General features: G+C 32.7%; 2 protein-coding genes and 1 pseudogene across 4 annotated transcripts; all 3 read right to left on the reverse strand.

Annotated features, from left to right (window-relative positions):
• Window positions 1–1,271: 1,271 nt before the first annotated feature.
• On the reverse strand, window positions 1,272–1,571 carry LOC148770383 (UDP-glycosyltransferase 89A2 pseudogene; annotated as a pseudogene).
• Window positions 1,572–2,997: 1,426 nt separating this feature from the next.
• On the reverse strand, window positions 2,998–6,462 carry LOC105974773 (amino acid transporter AVT6A). 2 transcript variants are annotated; one of them, XM_088818460.1, is made up of 6 exons: window positions 6,345–6,462; window positions 5,792–6,262; window positions 5,541–5,693; window positions 4,614–4,817; window positions 3,840–4,305; window positions 2,998–3,330 (listed from the first exon to the last, which is right to left on the reverse strand). In XM_088818460.1, exons 2-6 carry the CDS (start codon window positions 6,237–6,239, stop codon window positions 3,192–3,194), a joined length of 1,410 nt encoding a protein of 469 aa, XP_088674586.1. In that variant the 5' UTR covers window positions 6,240–6,262; window positions 6,345–6,462; the 3' UTR covers window positions 2,998–3,191. The 2 variants fall into 2 exon arrangements, with proteins under 2 accessions (XP_088674586.1, XP_012855376.2); XM_012999922.2 differs by lacking the exon at window positions 6,345–6,462 and having other exon boundaries at window positions 5,792–6,337.
• Window positions 6,463–7,336: 874 nt separating this feature from the next.
• On the reverse strand, window positions 7,337–10,381 carry LOC105974761 (transcription factor bHLH49). 2 transcript variants are annotated; one of them, XM_088818456.1, is made up of 9 exons: window positions 10,035–10,381; window positions 9,048–9,694; window positions 8,755–8,931; window positions 8,534–8,599; window positions 8,360–8,428; window positions 8,179–8,250; window positions 7,926–8,048; window positions 7,735–7,837; window positions 7,337–7,641 (listed from the first exon to the last, which is right to left on the reverse strand). In XM_088818456.1, the coding sequence occupies exons 2-9, from the start codon at window positions 9,630–9,632 to the stop codon at window positions 7,607–7,609; spliced, it is 1,230 nt and encodes a 409-aa protein (XP_088674582.1). In that variant the 5' UTR covers window positions 9,633–9,694; window positions 10,035–10,381; the 3' UTR covers window positions 7,337–7,606. The 2 variants fall into 2 exon arrangements, with proteins under 2 accessions (XP_088674582.1, XP_088674583.1); XM_088818457.1 differs by having other exon boundaries at window positions 7,735–7,828; window positions 10,035–10,371.
• Window positions 10,382–16,715: the final 6,334 nt, after the last annotated feature.

Consider the following 16,715-nt stretch of genomic DNA (forward strand, 5'->3'; position numbering starts at 1 on the left):
ACCACAATCTAATATGTACACGCCAAAAAGTACATCTTGTGATCATTTTGCCTCAAAATGTGGAGCTCGAATGGGATAAAACGCGTACAAACTTGAGAATATATCATATAAAATAAAAGATTCCACTAAATTTGACATCGAAATAATGGACATGAAAGAAGATTCATAACTGAGAGATCGTTGTAATTTCTAACAAATAAGAGTGTTTTTCGTAATTTGACCATACCTCAGCGCTGACACCGAATTTTCTAAACATTTATAACTTTAGGATTTTTTGCAAATACTATCCTTTTGTAATCTCTAATTGCCAAAAAACCCCTTGTGTTCAAAATATTAGCAACAAACCCTCTATAAAAGTTAGTCAAAATCATTAAGGCCCTGATGACTTAACGTGTGTCGCACGCGCGCATTATGCAACTAGGGTGTGTTTTTAACTTGAAAAGACAAAAATACCCTACATCATAAATTATAAAAATTAGATTCACCCTAGAATTTTTATGAGTCCCGTAACAAAACTTTTAAAATTTTCAATTGGATCCCTGACATTTTCAGAAAGTCCTCTCCCCAATTCAACCCAAACCCAAGATTCATATTTTTGGTCATGGACTTCTCCGCTCATAATTTTGTTCAAAGTTTCACCACATCAAAATCATTAGTCGATCAATCAACGCCCACAGACATAAAATAATATTCGTCATAACCAAAAAATCAAAATTAAAGACACTAAAAAATGCTGAAGCATTGAAAGGAAGAGAGAGTGAAAACGAGCACACAAAAAGCGATGGAAAAATTGAGCTATCCAAATCCAGGCCCCAATTCGTTTCCCTACATACACCACCACCACCACCACCACTGATACCTCCCCAAGTGCGAACCCTCTGCGAAATTCTCACCGCCACCACCCTGGTTCACAAAGTGCTCCCGTCTTGCGTCCACCCAAATTCAGCCCAACCCGAAAACTACCCATCAAGTCCTGAAACCGTACTAAATTCCGTTCACCACCGTTAAGTTTTTCCAATGGTCGGGTTAGTATGAAAAAAAGATAGAGAAAAAAAATAAGAGCCAGAGGAGAGAGAATTTGTTTAGGTGTTTGAGGTATTTTACTTTTTCTTTTTATTGGGGGTAGTATAGTCATGTTAGTTAAGTCAACAACAAAATGGTAAATAGGGCGTTGTATGCTATGTCAAACACAAGATAGGAGGGGTGAATGCTAATTTATTAAACACGGGGGGTTTTCATGAATTAAAAATAACACAGGGGGCCATATGCTATTAGCTCATAACTTTAAGTTGGGCTAATTCTTGAACAAGCCTATCCAAATCACTGTAAGAACTCCCACCGACATTAATAGCTTCCCACGCCTTATCTCTCAGTTCCATTGCCCTAACCTTCTCCACACCACCCCCACGCATCGACTCAGCTATCTTCCGAGCCAACTCATCCGAGTCAGGCACCGTGCCACCGCCTTCAGCCACCAGGACCGCCGCACCCTTGTACTCCACCAACAGCTTAGCATTCACAAATTGGTCCGCCTCCATCGGCCAACCCAATATCATCGCACCGGCTGACATTTTTGTGTTGGATATGGGAACACTAGTATGTGGACTACATTTTTGCCGCTGCTTGACATTGTTGATTTTCGAACGAGGAGGAGAAGAAGAAGAAGAAGAGACACATATAATTATAGGTTTACATGAATGAAAGAAGAAAGTTATTATTGAATGGTTGATTGAATGTACACGTCACTATACGACATGTACATGTATATCTGTTGGTCGAAAACCTACACGCAAGTGCACGTATCGTACAAGTAATATAGTGGACAATTAAGTCCGGATATCGAACCCACATGGAATATTTAATTATCTAATCCTAGACGCTAAATTCTACCAATTATTATCAAGCCCACCCTACACAGTCGAATAAGGATTAATAAACTAAATTAAACTAAATTAAAAACAAGCAAAAACAAGAAAGCAATTTAAAATACGAAGATTAATCAAAGTAGACAAGCCTAGGATTTTATTCTTCCCCCTATGTGATTATTATTCCCCCAATTCCTTCAATTATGCAAGCAATTAACCCGGATTATTAACCTGAGATGCTAAAATAATCATAACCCGCTTCCGCGTGTATTACAATTCTAATACTCTAGATTCAATTACTATATTCCTATGCAATTAATTCTAGAACAAAGCATTAAGCACAAATCTCAATAATGGCTACCTAAGAGATTAACTATATTCCTATGTTAATACCACAAAGGCTCTTCTACCACAGTTCTAATTATTAACCCGATCTTCCGATTCATGCGATTAACAATAACATAAAAGCGCATAAAGTGGCCAGTTTCATGAACTTAATAAAACAAGAAGAAATAATCCAGAATTAAAACTTGCATAAAATCATAGAATTGGGTTCATAAATCCCACATAGGGTTCCAAATAAAATCCTAGAAATAAAAACTTAGCTACTCGTGATTCTTATGATAAAGAAAATAAAATAAATCATAGACGATAAATCTATGCTTGAAGTCTTCGAATTCTTCGTCTTCGTTATTGCTTTGTTGCTCTTGAAATTGTGTAAAAAGATCTCAATTGTGTGCTTGGCTTGTTCTTATATAGGGTGAAGAACTTGGGGAAGAAGGCAGTTTCCTTGTGCAATTAAAATCCCTTTACTGCGCAACTTCGGAGTATGGGATGGGGGTCCCATGATTTGCACTAAAACTGGGACGGGGGGTCTCAGCATTAAATCTTCAGAATTTTGATATTTTCACTTTTGACCCATATTTTCGCCAAAATTACAGTTTTGACCCCATACTTTTCCAATTCTTCAATTTGTACCTAAAATACAATAAATCAACTTTTTAAGCACCAATTATCGTTAAAACACACCAAAAGCTCAAATAAAAAGATACGATAAAGTGTTAAAATATACACTTAACAATATCGTAAACTTCAGCGCGACTTAATCAATCATCATCGTTTGTCGGCAAGATACAATCAAAATATATGTAATGTTTATATTTAATCACAAAATTGACACACAAATCATTTCCCTCCTCAAGTGGAGGGTGCAAATTGTGTCAACATTCAATTTCGTGGAAAATGTGGTTTTCTTACAAGAAGAACAAATCACTAAATAATTAAGCAAACATAAAATAAAATAAATACAATACATTTCCCATTGATTTAGCGAGAAGGTGAAACGTTTTTCCTGAAAATAGCGTAAGCGTCGCTGTAAATAGCCACCGAATTTGCGAACACGGCCAAACCAACCATGAACACCGCCAATATCTTGTCCTTCGTACCACTTATCCCTTCAGCATCTCTGAATAAACAAACACATAAACACATTTATTAACTTCTTATTCATACAATTTTTTGCTGGGTTTATTGTCATTAGTAGCCCTGTGTTATATCAAATTAATAAAAAATACTATAATATTATTTTATTGCCAAAACCCCCCTATGATTCTACCTTTTTAGCACACAACTTCTAAACGGTGTATTTGATACTAAACCCGATCAAATACACTAAAGCATTATAAACCACCGATCTAAATATAATCACACATACATCCTTATGTATGTGTGTATGTGTGTTTAGTGAAAAGTTATTCAATGGTGTATTTGACCGGATGTGGCATCTCAATGACCTCCCTAAACAAGGTAATAATTGCTAAGAAAAAAAAATCATAGGGTATTTTTGCCAATAAAATAATATGACGTAGTTTTTCAGCAATTCGATAAAACACATGGGCACTAATTGCAATAAACTTGTATTTTCCCCGCCAAACACACAAAAAAAAAAAAAGAAGAAGAAAAAGAAGACATTACCTTAAAACAATGGAAGCAGGGAAAATGAATCCAATGCAAACAGCAGCAGTAGCACCGGTGAACTGAAAGGCGTCCCAGATACTCGGAATAAAATTCGCACCCAAAAATACAACAGAAATCAGCCCAGCTGTCAGCATCCCAAACCTGAAATTATCGGTAGCTAACGAGGGCAAAGATGGAAAAATAAGCCCATCCAAATTCTGGCGAAGGGGGAAAAATATCACCGGAAAAACAAGCATCAGATGAAGCGCGTAGCTGACACGTACGGCGTCGTTTAGCTGAGAACTGAACGGGATTCCGAGATTCGTGTCGAAATTGGATAAAACATCGTCTAGGGTTGAATCCCCAAATAGAAGGTAGCCGAAGAAACTGGTCATTATGTAAGTAATTGAGCAAAGTGTTAATGAAGTTCTGACCACTGATTTTATTCTCGATGGATCTTCCAGCTCGTTTTCTATGCTGTGCACTGTGGATAAAGAAAATTTTATTTTTTTATTTATTATTGGGTAAATTACAGGCAACACCTAAGGTAAGCTCAAATTACGAAAATAACCATCATGTTTGGATAATTACAACCACTCATCAACTATGAATCATCTTTAGTGTCCACCCTTGCAGTGTCAAATGTAGTGGAATCTTTTAAATTATTTGGACGTGTAAGAAAATTCATAGTTGATGGATGATTGTAATTACCCAAACTTGAGGGTTTTTTTTCGTAATTTGACCTTACCTTGGGGTTGCCGTAATTTATCATTTATTATTTTTTGAAGTTACCGTTGAAATGGCAGACGTATGCTGTGACGAGAACGGGGACGACGGTGAAGAGTTGCCAAATTGAGTTGATGTCGGCGGCGTTTGGGAGAAATCTCGGCATTGTGGTGGTTCCGTTTAGCCATTTAACGGTGAAGATGCCGGCTGTGATGAAGAGGAAGACGAATGCAAGAAATACTGCCAATGCAGATGTGTGTCTCAATGAATCTGCAGAGAAAATGAATGGTGAGGTGAAAATCGGATGCATCGGATCCGAATTAGCACTTTCATTAAAAATTTAAATTTTTTTTTTGGAAAGTGAAGAGCTAATTCCAATTCTGTTCCGGAAAAATATGGAAAAATGGAAAATTGGAATGAAAAAGCTTACTCTTGGATCATAAATTTTTGGATCGGAATGGTCAGAATTATATGATTAATATTATAAGCATAATTTTCGCAAGAAAAAAAAATTCAGATTTTTTTTTTCAAAAATTAAATCGGATTGGAAATCAAAATTTAATAAGGATTCGAGTGCACTTATGAAAAAAAGTGGGAATCAGAACTTTCAGAATTAAGAATAAAAAGATATTGTTCCAAAGTAGGAAATGTTTGAATCGGAATCAATGTAATTCAGAAATATCGTTCCAATTTCCACATTACATTTAAGTAATATCATAACTAATTAAAAATCGTGGATCATATCTACTTTAAAGGAATTAAATTTACGGCACTTATGACAATTAAGTTTTGATCAATCGGAGCTGATTAATTTACAAACAATTGTATTTACACGTTCGTTTTCTACTTATCAGCTCGACTTAGAGACCGGTAACAAGAAGGATCGAATTTCGATTCTACAACCATATTATACGAATACTCAAATATCAATAATAAAAAAAAAATTCAAAAATTAATTTCGATTCGATAAATTTCAATAGTAGAGCGCCTTACCGATGCGTTTGAGACAGGCCAACGGAGTAAAGACACCAAGAGTTGTCAAAACAAGAACAAAGAAACGCTTATTCCACCATTGTTCCCCAAACCACCCCTCCAATACTCCAGCATGATGAACCCCATTTGCAGTTGATCCAGATAACACATCACCTAATTCACAATTTAATCCAAAATTAAAATTATTAAAAAAAAAAAAAAAAAGATAGTTCACAATCAAGATTTAAAAAAAAATAATTAAAAGAAAATACCAATTATGATCATGTAAACAACAAGCACACCAATATTATTGATCACCACACAAACTTGCAAGACCCTTTTACCCCCAACCCCAAACGCGCCCCCCATAACGCCCCCGTAAGAGCGGGCCCCACCCGCTTTACTAAACCTCAACAACAACCCGACGGAATATTCCGTCAGGACCGCAACGAACACTATGGCAACAATTCCAAGCCCGAGCCCCAACACTTTCATAGTTGCCGGCAAAGCCATTATCCCGGCGCCGATAATGGTGGTCGACAAGTTGAAAACCGCTCCGGTGAACGAAGCCCCGTTGAATTCTTGATGCTCTTCTTCTGCCGCCTTATTCTTCGGCATCAAGAGAGGGGCTTTTTCGTCATTTATTGTTAGGGAAACCGCTTCCTTTTTCGACTTTCGCGATGGATTCTTCGATTTCTTCTGCCCCTTTGTTGTCGTCATCGTTTTTCGGAAACTATTCAGTGCTGCAATAATGTGAAAATGTTGTAATAAAAACACTATGAAAAAAATATGATATAAGAAAGTTTGTGTAAGAACAAGAAATACCTAAATCTTAATTATTTTTATTGGACAAGAGAAACACGTATTTAGCAATCAGTAGTCAGCATTTCTTCTTATCTGATTGTTTTTTTTTTTGAATTTGATGTGATTGAAACCAAGAATAACGACTTCTCGGTGTGCTGAACGGACGCCCAATTTTATGTATTTTGTCGTCTAGCGATTTATTATTTCCACGTAATTTGATTTAATTATCATGGAAAGTTGGCGTATGTGGTGAATGGTAGGCGTTTTTTCTATCATTATGAAAGATACTTCTATTTCAGTCAAGATTTTTTATTATAATAATAATTATTATTATTATTATTATTTTTTCTTTTTTGGTTGGTAGCAGTCAAAGAAAAGATTAGGAGGCTGCTACAGATTGGTCAATTTAAGATTCTGGTCTAAAAAAAATTAAGGTTCAAATATGGGCTGTCTACAGATTGGGCTAGTGTAAATTTAAGACGTGTCCAATAAATATTTCTTTTAAATTTGGGTAAATTACGAAAAAAATCCTGTATGTTTGGATAATTACAATTAGCCCCTCAACTACGAATCTTCTTACATGTCCACTTTTGCAGTGTGAAATTTAGTGGAATCTTATAAATTATGTGGAATATCCTATAGTTTGTACCCGTTTTACCCTATTCGAACCCCACATTTTGAAACAAGATGATCATAAGATGTATCTCCTAGCTTGTAAATATTATATTATGGTGCATCATAAACTGCAATTTTTTTCATAAAACGAGTACGAATTAGAGAACATTCCACAAATATGTTGAATTTAACACCATAAATATGGATGTGTAAATAGATTTATAGCTGAGGGGGTGGTTGTGATTACCAAAATAAGTGAATTTTTTTCATAATTTGACCTTATCTCATGGGTTGGCTGTAATTTATCTAAAATATAAAATGAATGTTCAAATATGGGCTGTCTGAACAGTGTGGTTGTGTGGATTGATTGGACTGGTTTAAATTTAGGACGTGTCCAATATCCAATAACAATTTTCTTTTATAAAATAAAATGAAATAAAAATATTACTAGTCCATATATATACAGCAGCCTAACAAGAAAGAAAGATTTGAACAAAGAATAATATATAATATTACATTCAAGAATGAAATAAAAAAACACACATTAATCTAATAATCTTGTTCCTCTATTATTCGAAGCCCGAAAACAATCATCTTCAACTTCAGCACCGGAATTAGCAACTTGCAAAAACGGATATATGTAATAAGGTCTCGAACACCGAAAAAATTTAAATTTCATCTTTCATGTGACCTGGTAAAGTAACTGCAAGAAAAAAAAAAAGACACAGCTCGGATATTTGTCGAATAAAACGAACTGGTACGAGAAATAATTATTTAATATATATATTAGACATACCACTTAAATCTTGGCTATTATTAGGAGGAGAACTCGAATTGAAGCCATTATGAAATACATTGTGAAATTCGTCTTCCCACGCAGTACTCGGTGCCTGCATATGCTAATTAATTAGATATTACTTTGAGGTTAAATATACTTACAAATAATATATAAAAAAGTAAAAAAAAAAGACGTTGACGAATATTTACTTGGGAATTAGGTTGTCTGAATCCGCCACTGACATTTACAGTTGGTTGAAATGGAGGAAACGTCATAGTCATATCATTCGGATAAGGTATCGAAGATGGAATCCCGGTTCTAGGTTGTAATATCTGTTGTCAATATTTATAAATTACTTTAAATAGATAATCATACATATAACTCGGTACATGGTCGAATGTCGATTCAAACGCGACGAGTAAGGGCATATATAATCGTGTATATATATATGTATATACTTACATCTTTAGCGATTAATCCTTCAATATTGAAATCCATCCGTGGATTCACCGTGGCAAGCTTCATCGATAGGAACTGAACGAAATGAAAAATACAATTTACAAATTTAAAATAATTACAAAAAAAAAATTAATAATTAGTTGCACATAAAAAGTTGAATAATTTCGGACGAAATCGGGTATACCTCGACCTGCCGTTGTAGTGATTGCACGTAATTAATTATTTCGTCGAGCATAACTGCTTTTCCAGTAACCTGCTAAGAGAGAAAAAAACATCAATGATTTACGACAAGAAATTAAAATTAAAATAAAAAATTAATGATTATCTGCATTAAATTAAACTAAAGACTAATAATTACCTTGCTGCAACCAGGGACAAGATCTTGAAGTAATTTCATCCTTTCACTAATCTTCTCCCTCCTTATCTAAATTATATATATATATATATATATATATATATATATATATATATATATATATATATATATATATATATATAAACGAATAATCGAAATTAATGATCCAATTAAATACATTTTTAGAAAATTGTAATAAACTTTATAAAAGAAAATTCTATTACCCTTTCAGCAAGACTGTGACTATTTGTAGCCTGCCCTCTTCGTGCTCGAATATGTATGTAATCTTCCTTGGGCGAGTCGGATCCTTGGGGCTCCAAATTACCATTTTTGCCCTTGGGGTTTTGTCTAATTTCAGCGGTCTCAACACATGTTTGTTGTGCTTCATTATTTTCATTTTTCTGACACATGAAAAAAAAATTGCAATTTGAAAAAAATCAATAACAATAATAAAATTGAATGTTTTTTTTCTTAATCAAGAATAATAAAAATAATAATTAAAAAAAAAAGATTCAACCTTTTCGATTCTCTTCCTCTTCTTCGAGCCGTTTCCATTCGACTCTTCTCGCTCGCCACTCCTGCTAAATTCAGCCCCATCGGATTGATTAGCCGATAAATCAACTCCGTTTTTCTCATCTTTCAAAGGGTTTGATCCACTACCCAAGAAAACCTCGTTCGGGCCTAGCACGGGCCCCACAGCCCGAATCCGAGGATTCAAAGGATCAAGAACGGTCAAAGGGTTGACCATTTCACTAAAACTCCCACCATTACTGAAGCAAGAAAATCGAGCCGCCCTCTCGATAAAAGCCGAATCGGTTGGGAAGTGAGTTAAGCTATGAGGAAGCACGTTTAGCAACGCTCCGTTTCGAACACTCGTTTCACAATAGCCTAAACTCTGCTGCTCCCAAACAGAGGGGCAGAAAGAATCCACCATAGGGGCTGAAGAAGAACAAGACGACTTCACCATTCGATTGGCTGATGTAATCATTTCAATGGATGTTGTATTTGTTACATTATTCGATAACACATTAGGTACACGATAATCTACGGCATCTTCGCTCGATTGTGGGCCCACATTAGTATCATTTCCAGACATATCCATCTTTTTTCTTCACAAGAATGCTAACTTAACTTCAAAAATTTCTTCCAAAAATAAAAAATCCACTGAGAACAAGATTACAAAAAAAGATAATTAATTAATTATCCCTCAAATATGAACCAAAATTTATATATATAATTTTTTTTCTCTCCTCACTGAATTGAAAGCTGCCATTAATGCACAGAAAAAAACAGGGCAACGGTGCAATAAAAGAAGTGAAGAAAGTGTACAGAAAAAAGCAATTAAATTCAGCATCATGAATTAAATATAATTACTGAGTCAATCATTCATCAAGAAACCCTAGCTATGGTGAAATTGGGGGAATAGGAAAAGCATTCAATGGGAAGCTGCTATAATTGGGTAAATTGAAAAAATAAATAAATAAATAAATAAAATAAATTGTACCATTTTCAGAATGGGTGCTGCTTCTGGGAACCTCTGCAACTTATTACTGTGACGAAGCCATTTAAGCAAAAACAAAAATTGGTTCTTTTTTTTTTTTGTTGTTGAAATATTTGCATACGAGTCCCTTATTTATGTCACATTTGAGGCAGTTGTGTAGTGCAGAATGACACTGAGCAATCAAGAAAACATTAAATATGGAGAGAGAGAGAGAGAGAGAGAGAGAAAATGCAAAGCTTATTAAGGAGAGATGATGAATTTATAGCCACGCCTGGCATAGAAAACAGAGCTCTAGATTATTAACCATGACCACCGCCACTGATTTAATTGTGTAAGAACTATGAACAATTAATTACAGTGTTGATGATTCAGAGTAAAATGGAAAAATTACAATTTTGATCCTTTTAGTTTGCACCGATTTCATATTTGACCCCTCATATTTCAATAATTTAACGCTTTTGGTAATTTTCGTTAATTACTGTTAGTTCGTTAGTTCAGGCGGTGACGGACACATGCATTTTTAAAAATTTAATGTATATATACTCCATGTACTACAAATATTCATAAAATTGAATAAAAATGAATTTTTGTAATGGTTTATTTTTATTTTATAATCATTTGTAAATTTAAATAATTCATATCAATGAAAAACCTAAATATTTGTTAAATGCTTTTGAATTCGTTAAATTACTTTTAATATAAGCTTGAAAACAACTGCAATGGACGAATGTAAGTTCAAATTTTCATTTATCGCCAATTGTTTTGTCAATTAGTGCTAACTGTATAAAAATAAATGTTAATAAATATGTCAAATAATAAATTTAATAAATTTAAATTTTTTTATTTGATCGGGCTTAATTCAGGTTGAATTATAGTAAGCTTAAACTCGTTTTAAACTTTTCGGCTTTGATAAAATGGCTCAAATTCGCCCAAAATCACCATTAGTTTGGTTCGACTCAAATAAAATCGGACCAAACAATCCGGTTTCTGATAGGTTCGACTCAATTACCGGTCCTAGTTATTTCACAATTCAATAAATATAATATTATCTAGGGTTAAATACAAAAACACCCCTGTACTATGGACTTTGTATCATTTACCCCCCTGTACTACACATAAATATAAAAACCCCCCTCACATTGCATTTTTTCCAAAATATGACGAAAATACCCCTACTCAAGCATATATATATATATATATATATATATATATATATATATATATATATATATATATATATATATATATATATATATTGAGCCATTTTCCACTATATATTTTACCATTTTTAGTCAATTTTATGTTGAAATTTTTGGTATTTATACTTTTTTCTCCAAAACATCTAATAGCTTACATTTTTTTTATTTTCTAAATAAAACCTTTTATTTTTGTCATTTTGAGTTTCTTCATTTTTTTTTCTTAAATGTCTTCCGGTAGTTCAAACATTCTAAGATTACAAACATCTTTACAATCCTATTATTGTTGAGAATTTGAACTACCGGAAGACATTTAAGAGAAAAATGAATAAATTCAAAATGACAAAAATAAAATGTTTTATTCAGAAATTAAAAAAAAAATCTAAGTAATTAAATGTTTTGAAGGAAAAAATAAAAATTTCCCAAGTAAAATTGACCGAAAATGTTAAAAAATATAGTGGAAAATGGCTCAAACAAATCCTTATATTTATAGGTTTAGCAGGAGTATTTTCGTCATATTTTGGAAAAAATATAATAGCATGGGGTTTTTGTATTTATGTGTAGTACATGGGGTAAATGATACAAAGTCCATAGTACAGGGGTGTTTTTGTATTTAACCCTATTATCTATACTTCTTTTACCTGCAAGATTCATAATTTGTACCACAAGTCATGCAAATATATATATTAAAATATATAGATATATACAGCTTTATGTGTTAACTTTGCTTTTGTTTGTTTACTTTGTGTTTGTGTATTTTAGTGATAAAGATAACATAATTTGAGCTAGCAACTGACATAGCCAAATCTTGCATGTATCTAGATTCACCATATTCATTTTTATGTTTTACATTATTGTCCTTCGTAGCTAGACTCTACCTACGAAACATAGCTTGTAATAATTAATAAGTTCAGGGTTTCTTTGGTCAATAGACTTAGCTTAGGTACTAGCTTCGGTTCAGAAATATTTTTTCCCTTTTCAGTTTGGTCTATTAATTTCATAATATTTATATATACATCCAAAATTCATAAATTTATTTCAATCACTCCCAAATTTCAACGGACATGCAAAATTTGAACTAGAGAATATCCTGCAAATTTATTCTCAAAACTTAGATGTAGGATTAAATTAATTAATATGAAAAATATATAAAAAAAATACTCACTTGAATTATTTTCTGTTTTTTTTTTAATATTTATTTATAAAAAAAAATGTACTTTAAATTTTCCATGTTTATAAACATGAATAAAATGTTTCGTTGTATTAAAATAAAATGAAAATGCTGAGACGAATGGAATGTTAATATGGAAAGGTGATAAGGAATCGGAATCAAAGGACAAGAAATATTGCAATGATTTTTGTCAATTTCATGCAACTATATGATGACTCACAACTAAAGGTGGGTATGGTATATATTATATTATATAATATATATATATATATGGTAATTACAACTACCTAAGTTTTGCATTGCAAAATTTATTACCATTACCAACCAAAATTTTTGGTATACAATAATTACAGTATGGTAATAGTGTTGCAAAAATAATTGTGTATTTTCTTTATATTTTTAAGTAATTTTGTATAAAAGAGCCTCTAAAAAGGCCTATGTTTTGTTGGAATTATTTGGAATTCAGCCCATTCATCTGAATTCTGCCCAACTAATCACAAGACTAACACTTAAGTCCACTCAGATCTGATCAAACTTTTGGAAACCTCTAGATTCTTACTCTTTGCCGTTGATTTTCACTGTTTGATCCAAACCGTCTATTCGGAATATATTACCTTCGCCTCTCTCTCTCTCTCTCTCTCTCTCTCTCTCTCTCTCTCTCTCTCTCTCTCTCTCTCTCTCTCTCTCTCTCTCTCTCTCTCTCTCTCTCTCTCTCATTTGATCGTACTTCCGCATTGAATGCTTCTTGGCATTTTTCGACGACACAACAGTTTGACTATGACGATGATCGTTCCTTTCTTGCTCTCTACTTCAGAGACAAATCAAACTTTTCTATCTATGTAGCAAGCCCTTATGTGAGTGAAAGAGTATGGAACAAACACACACAATTTGAATATTTGTTCTTCGGTGAGGTGGTGGGATTTACTTCTGAATGAGGGAAACACGAGAGATTTCCAATCTGGTGAGGTGTGGTTTGGGTGAGAGACTTGGCCAAAAATCCAATGACTGTGCTTTTTATTGTGTTGTGGGTGCCATCGCCGGTGGGTTCTGGACGAGAAAAAGTGACAAGAAAACTGTGCCGCAACAAAAAGCTTATCTTCTCCATTCGTTAAAAGAAGTTGTTTATAGTTCAGTATATTTGGTTTTCATTTCTCCTATAATTGTTCCTTTGTTTTCTTTCTTAGTCGAATCTGTAATCCCCGAGTCCTTCCCCATAGGTTTAATTATGTGTAATAGATTAGCCTTGTTGTTTGTTCATCTTATAATGGAGTTAGATCGAGTACCCAACAATTTTATATATAATTTTTTTCAGTATGTTTGCTATAATGCAAAATTTTACCATATATGTATATGCAAGAAATTAAATATGGAATATTGTGTTAGGTCAATATACATTTCTTAGTAGCATCAAATTTTCCGAAACTAGGGCATCTATGATTTCTACTATTCTTGGCTTCTCTCGTGTTTGTGACTCATTCTTTTCATGCTATAATTAAATCGAGTAAAATATATATATTGACCATACTATATATTATAATTATGTGTGTACTTAGGAATGTTTAATATGATCTAAAACGTAAACAAGATTAAAGTAATGTAGTTTAGGATTTGTCCTAATTAATGAAATTCCAAAAGAAAAGGTTTGCCCAACTATATCCCAAAGTAAGGCAAGGCATGCAGTTAGTTTGATTTATGTCGGATCAATCATTTGAATATGATTTCTACTTTAGAATGATAAGTATCTTTTATAATTAGGGCATATTACAAATAAGCCCATCAGTGGGAACTTATTCATAAAGAGATCCAGACAATATTCTCCTTTACCAATAAGTCCACACATGGTCCAGATTTATGTAAAGGACTAAAATAACCCCTCTTACTTTAATATGCTCCAATTTCATCCTTAACTTACTTTAACTTCAATTTGACCCCAACTTTCACAAATTATTCAATTTTGACCCAAAACTTTTTTTTTTTCACAAATTTTTTTTTTTTCAAAAACTTTTTTTTTTCCGCCGGATTCCGGCATTGACCGGCGGTCAACGCCGGTCTCCGGCGTTGACTTTTTAATTTTTTTTTTTTTTTTTTTTTTTTTTTCCTTCCGGATTTTTTTTCCGGATTCCGGCGTTGACTTTTTAATTTTTTTTTTTTTTTTTTTTTTTTTCTTCCGGATTTTTTTTCCGGATTCCAGCGGTCAACGCCGGTCTCCGGCGTTGACTTTTTAATTTTTTTTTTTTTTTTTTTTTTTTTTTCTGTAACTTTTTTTTCCGTTTAAACAGCAATATTGCTGTGAATGACAGTAATATTAACTATATTACTGTTAAACACAGTAAAATTAACTAAACTATAGTTTAACACATTGATATTGCTATATTAATCTCTAGCACATTAATATTAACACAACAAAATTCATTATTATTGTATAATAAAGTAATATTACTATGTTGTCCGTTCAACAAATGTAAACAAAATAAAAAAAACCAAAAGAATTAATATTACTGTGAGTGACAGTAATATTACTATAGCAACAGTAATATTACAATAGTAGACAGTAATATTATTACGTTACTTCGTGAATAACTCGAACAAAACAAACACCCCAAAAAAATAATAATATTGATGTTGTTGACAGTAATATTATTGTGTTTACAGTTATTTTACTGTCAACGACAGTAATATAATTACGTTGACTTGTCAACAAATCAAAAAAAATAAAAAAAAATAATAATAAATAAAAAAATATAATATTGAATTAATTTACTGTCAACGGCAGCACAATTACATAAATGTAATGTCAACGGCAGTACAATTACGTTAATTAACTATCATTGACAGTATAATTACGCTAAATTACTGTCAGTGACAGCACAATTACGGTCAACGTGTAGCGGCGGGCGTGGAAAAACAAAACAAACCAAACAAAAAAAAAAAAACTTAAAAAAACACTAAAGAAAGAGACCGCCGGAAACCGGCGAAAAAATCCGGAAGAAAAGAAAAGAAAAAAAAAAAGAAAAAAAAAAAAAAAAGTCAACGCCGGAGACCGGCGTTGACCGCCGGTCAACGCCGGAATCCGGAAAAAAAAAAAAAAAAAAAAAAAAAAGTTTAAAAAGTCAACGTCGGAGACCGGCGTTGACCGCCGGTCAACGCCGGAATCCGGCGGCAAAAAAAAGTTTTTGAAAAAAAAAATTTTTTTGAAAAAAAAAAAAAATTTTGGGTCAAAATTTAATAATTTGTGAAATTTGGGGTCAAATTGAGATTAAATTAAGTTAAGGATGAAATTGGAGCATATTAAATTATACTCCAAAAAAAAGTCAAAAATGAATTTTTGTGGTCAAAATTGAACTTTTATGGACAAAATTGATTAATTTGGATTACAATTAAGAATTGGGTATAAATGATTGAGGGTAATATTGGGATATACATGAATGTTTCCTTTAGTTATAATAAATATTAAAGGGATGGGCTTATTGGTGAAAGAGATATGTCCCCTATACCTAGAATAATAAACATGCTTGGTTGGGGACTTTTGCATAAAAATCCCTTATAATTATTCTAAAATAAATATGACTAAATTTGTGGATTTTCCACGGGTTTTGAATAGATGGGTGACGTGGGTCTAAGGTGGGTTCATCCTCACAGTACAACTAAATCTTCAGAGATCGAAACTCATTATCATTTAATTTTTTTGTTGATAATTTATAACTTTTACGCGAAATTATTTAGAAATTAATATGAATAACCGAGCATAAAAAAATTAAATTGAAACCAACCTGAATAACCTCAACCAGTAAATCAAAATTAATACAAATTTTAACCATTAAACCATTAAAAAAAATTAATCAGATTCAAAGCTTATAAGACAAGATTTAAATACAATAAAGAACTAAATATAAAACGAGACGACACCGTCGTTATAGATATAAATTTTGACATACAAGAGATACTTTATTTACGTATTATATCTTATTAATTTATTATACTACATAATATAAGTAAAACGACGCCTTTTTGTATGGCGGGACGGAACATGACGGGGTTTATGGATTTAAAAAAAAAAAATTGAACCCGTCTTTGATCCAAATTTGCGGATTTTCTCAATTTTTGGATTTGACAAATCAAAGGGTTGACAAGTCCGACTCGCTCACCATTCTTATTAGTATATTATAAGAACTGGTCCGGCCCATTTAAACTGACCCGACCCAGTTATAGCTTCCCAAGTAGTTGTCCATTTAAGGTTGCCCAATTCCATTTCACATTTTCTTTAATTAACAAAAAAATTCGCAGACACGTATATTAATATAGGGTGAATTACAAACA

The sequence above is a fragment of the Erythranthe guttata genome, chromosome 5 (genome assembly GCF_056151865.1).
Source record: "Erythranthe guttata isolate IM_541 chromosome 5, IM_541, whole genome shotgun sequence".
Lineage (NCBI taxonomy): Eukaryota > Viridiplantae > Streptophyta > Magnoliopsida > Lamiales > Phrymaceae > Erythranthe > Erythranthe guttata.

What these genes read in the sequence shown, in the direction of transcription:
- LOC105974761 (XM_088818456.1), bottom strand. Translation starts at nt 9,632, where the DNA reads ATGGATATGTCTGGAAATGATACTAATGTGGGCCCACAATCGAGCGAA. An exon ending in GTCACAGTCTTGCTGAAAGG is followed by an intron (nt 8,600 to 8,754) that starts GTAATAGAATTT and finishes TATATAATTTAG; the next exon opens with ATAAGGAGGGAGAAGATTAG. An exon ending in AAGGATTAATCGCTAAAGAT is followed by an intron (nt 8,049 to 8,178) that starts GTAAGTATATAC and finishes TATTGACAACAG; the next exon opens with ATATTACAACCTAGAACCGG.
- LOC105974773 (XM_088818460.1), bottom strand. Translation starts at nt 6,239, where the DNA reads ATGACGACAACAAAGGGGCAGAAGAAATCGAAGAATCCATCGCGAAAG. An exon ending in GGCCTGTCTCAAACGCATCG is followed by an intron (nt 4,818 to 5,540) that starts GTAAGGCGCTCT and finishes TTTTCTCTGCAG; the next exon opens with ATTCATTGAGACACACATCT. An exon ending in ATACGTCTGCCATTTCAACG is followed by an intron (nt 4,306 to 4,613) that starts GTAACTTCAAAA and finishes CTTTATCCACAG; the next exon opens with TGCACAGCATAGAAAACGAG.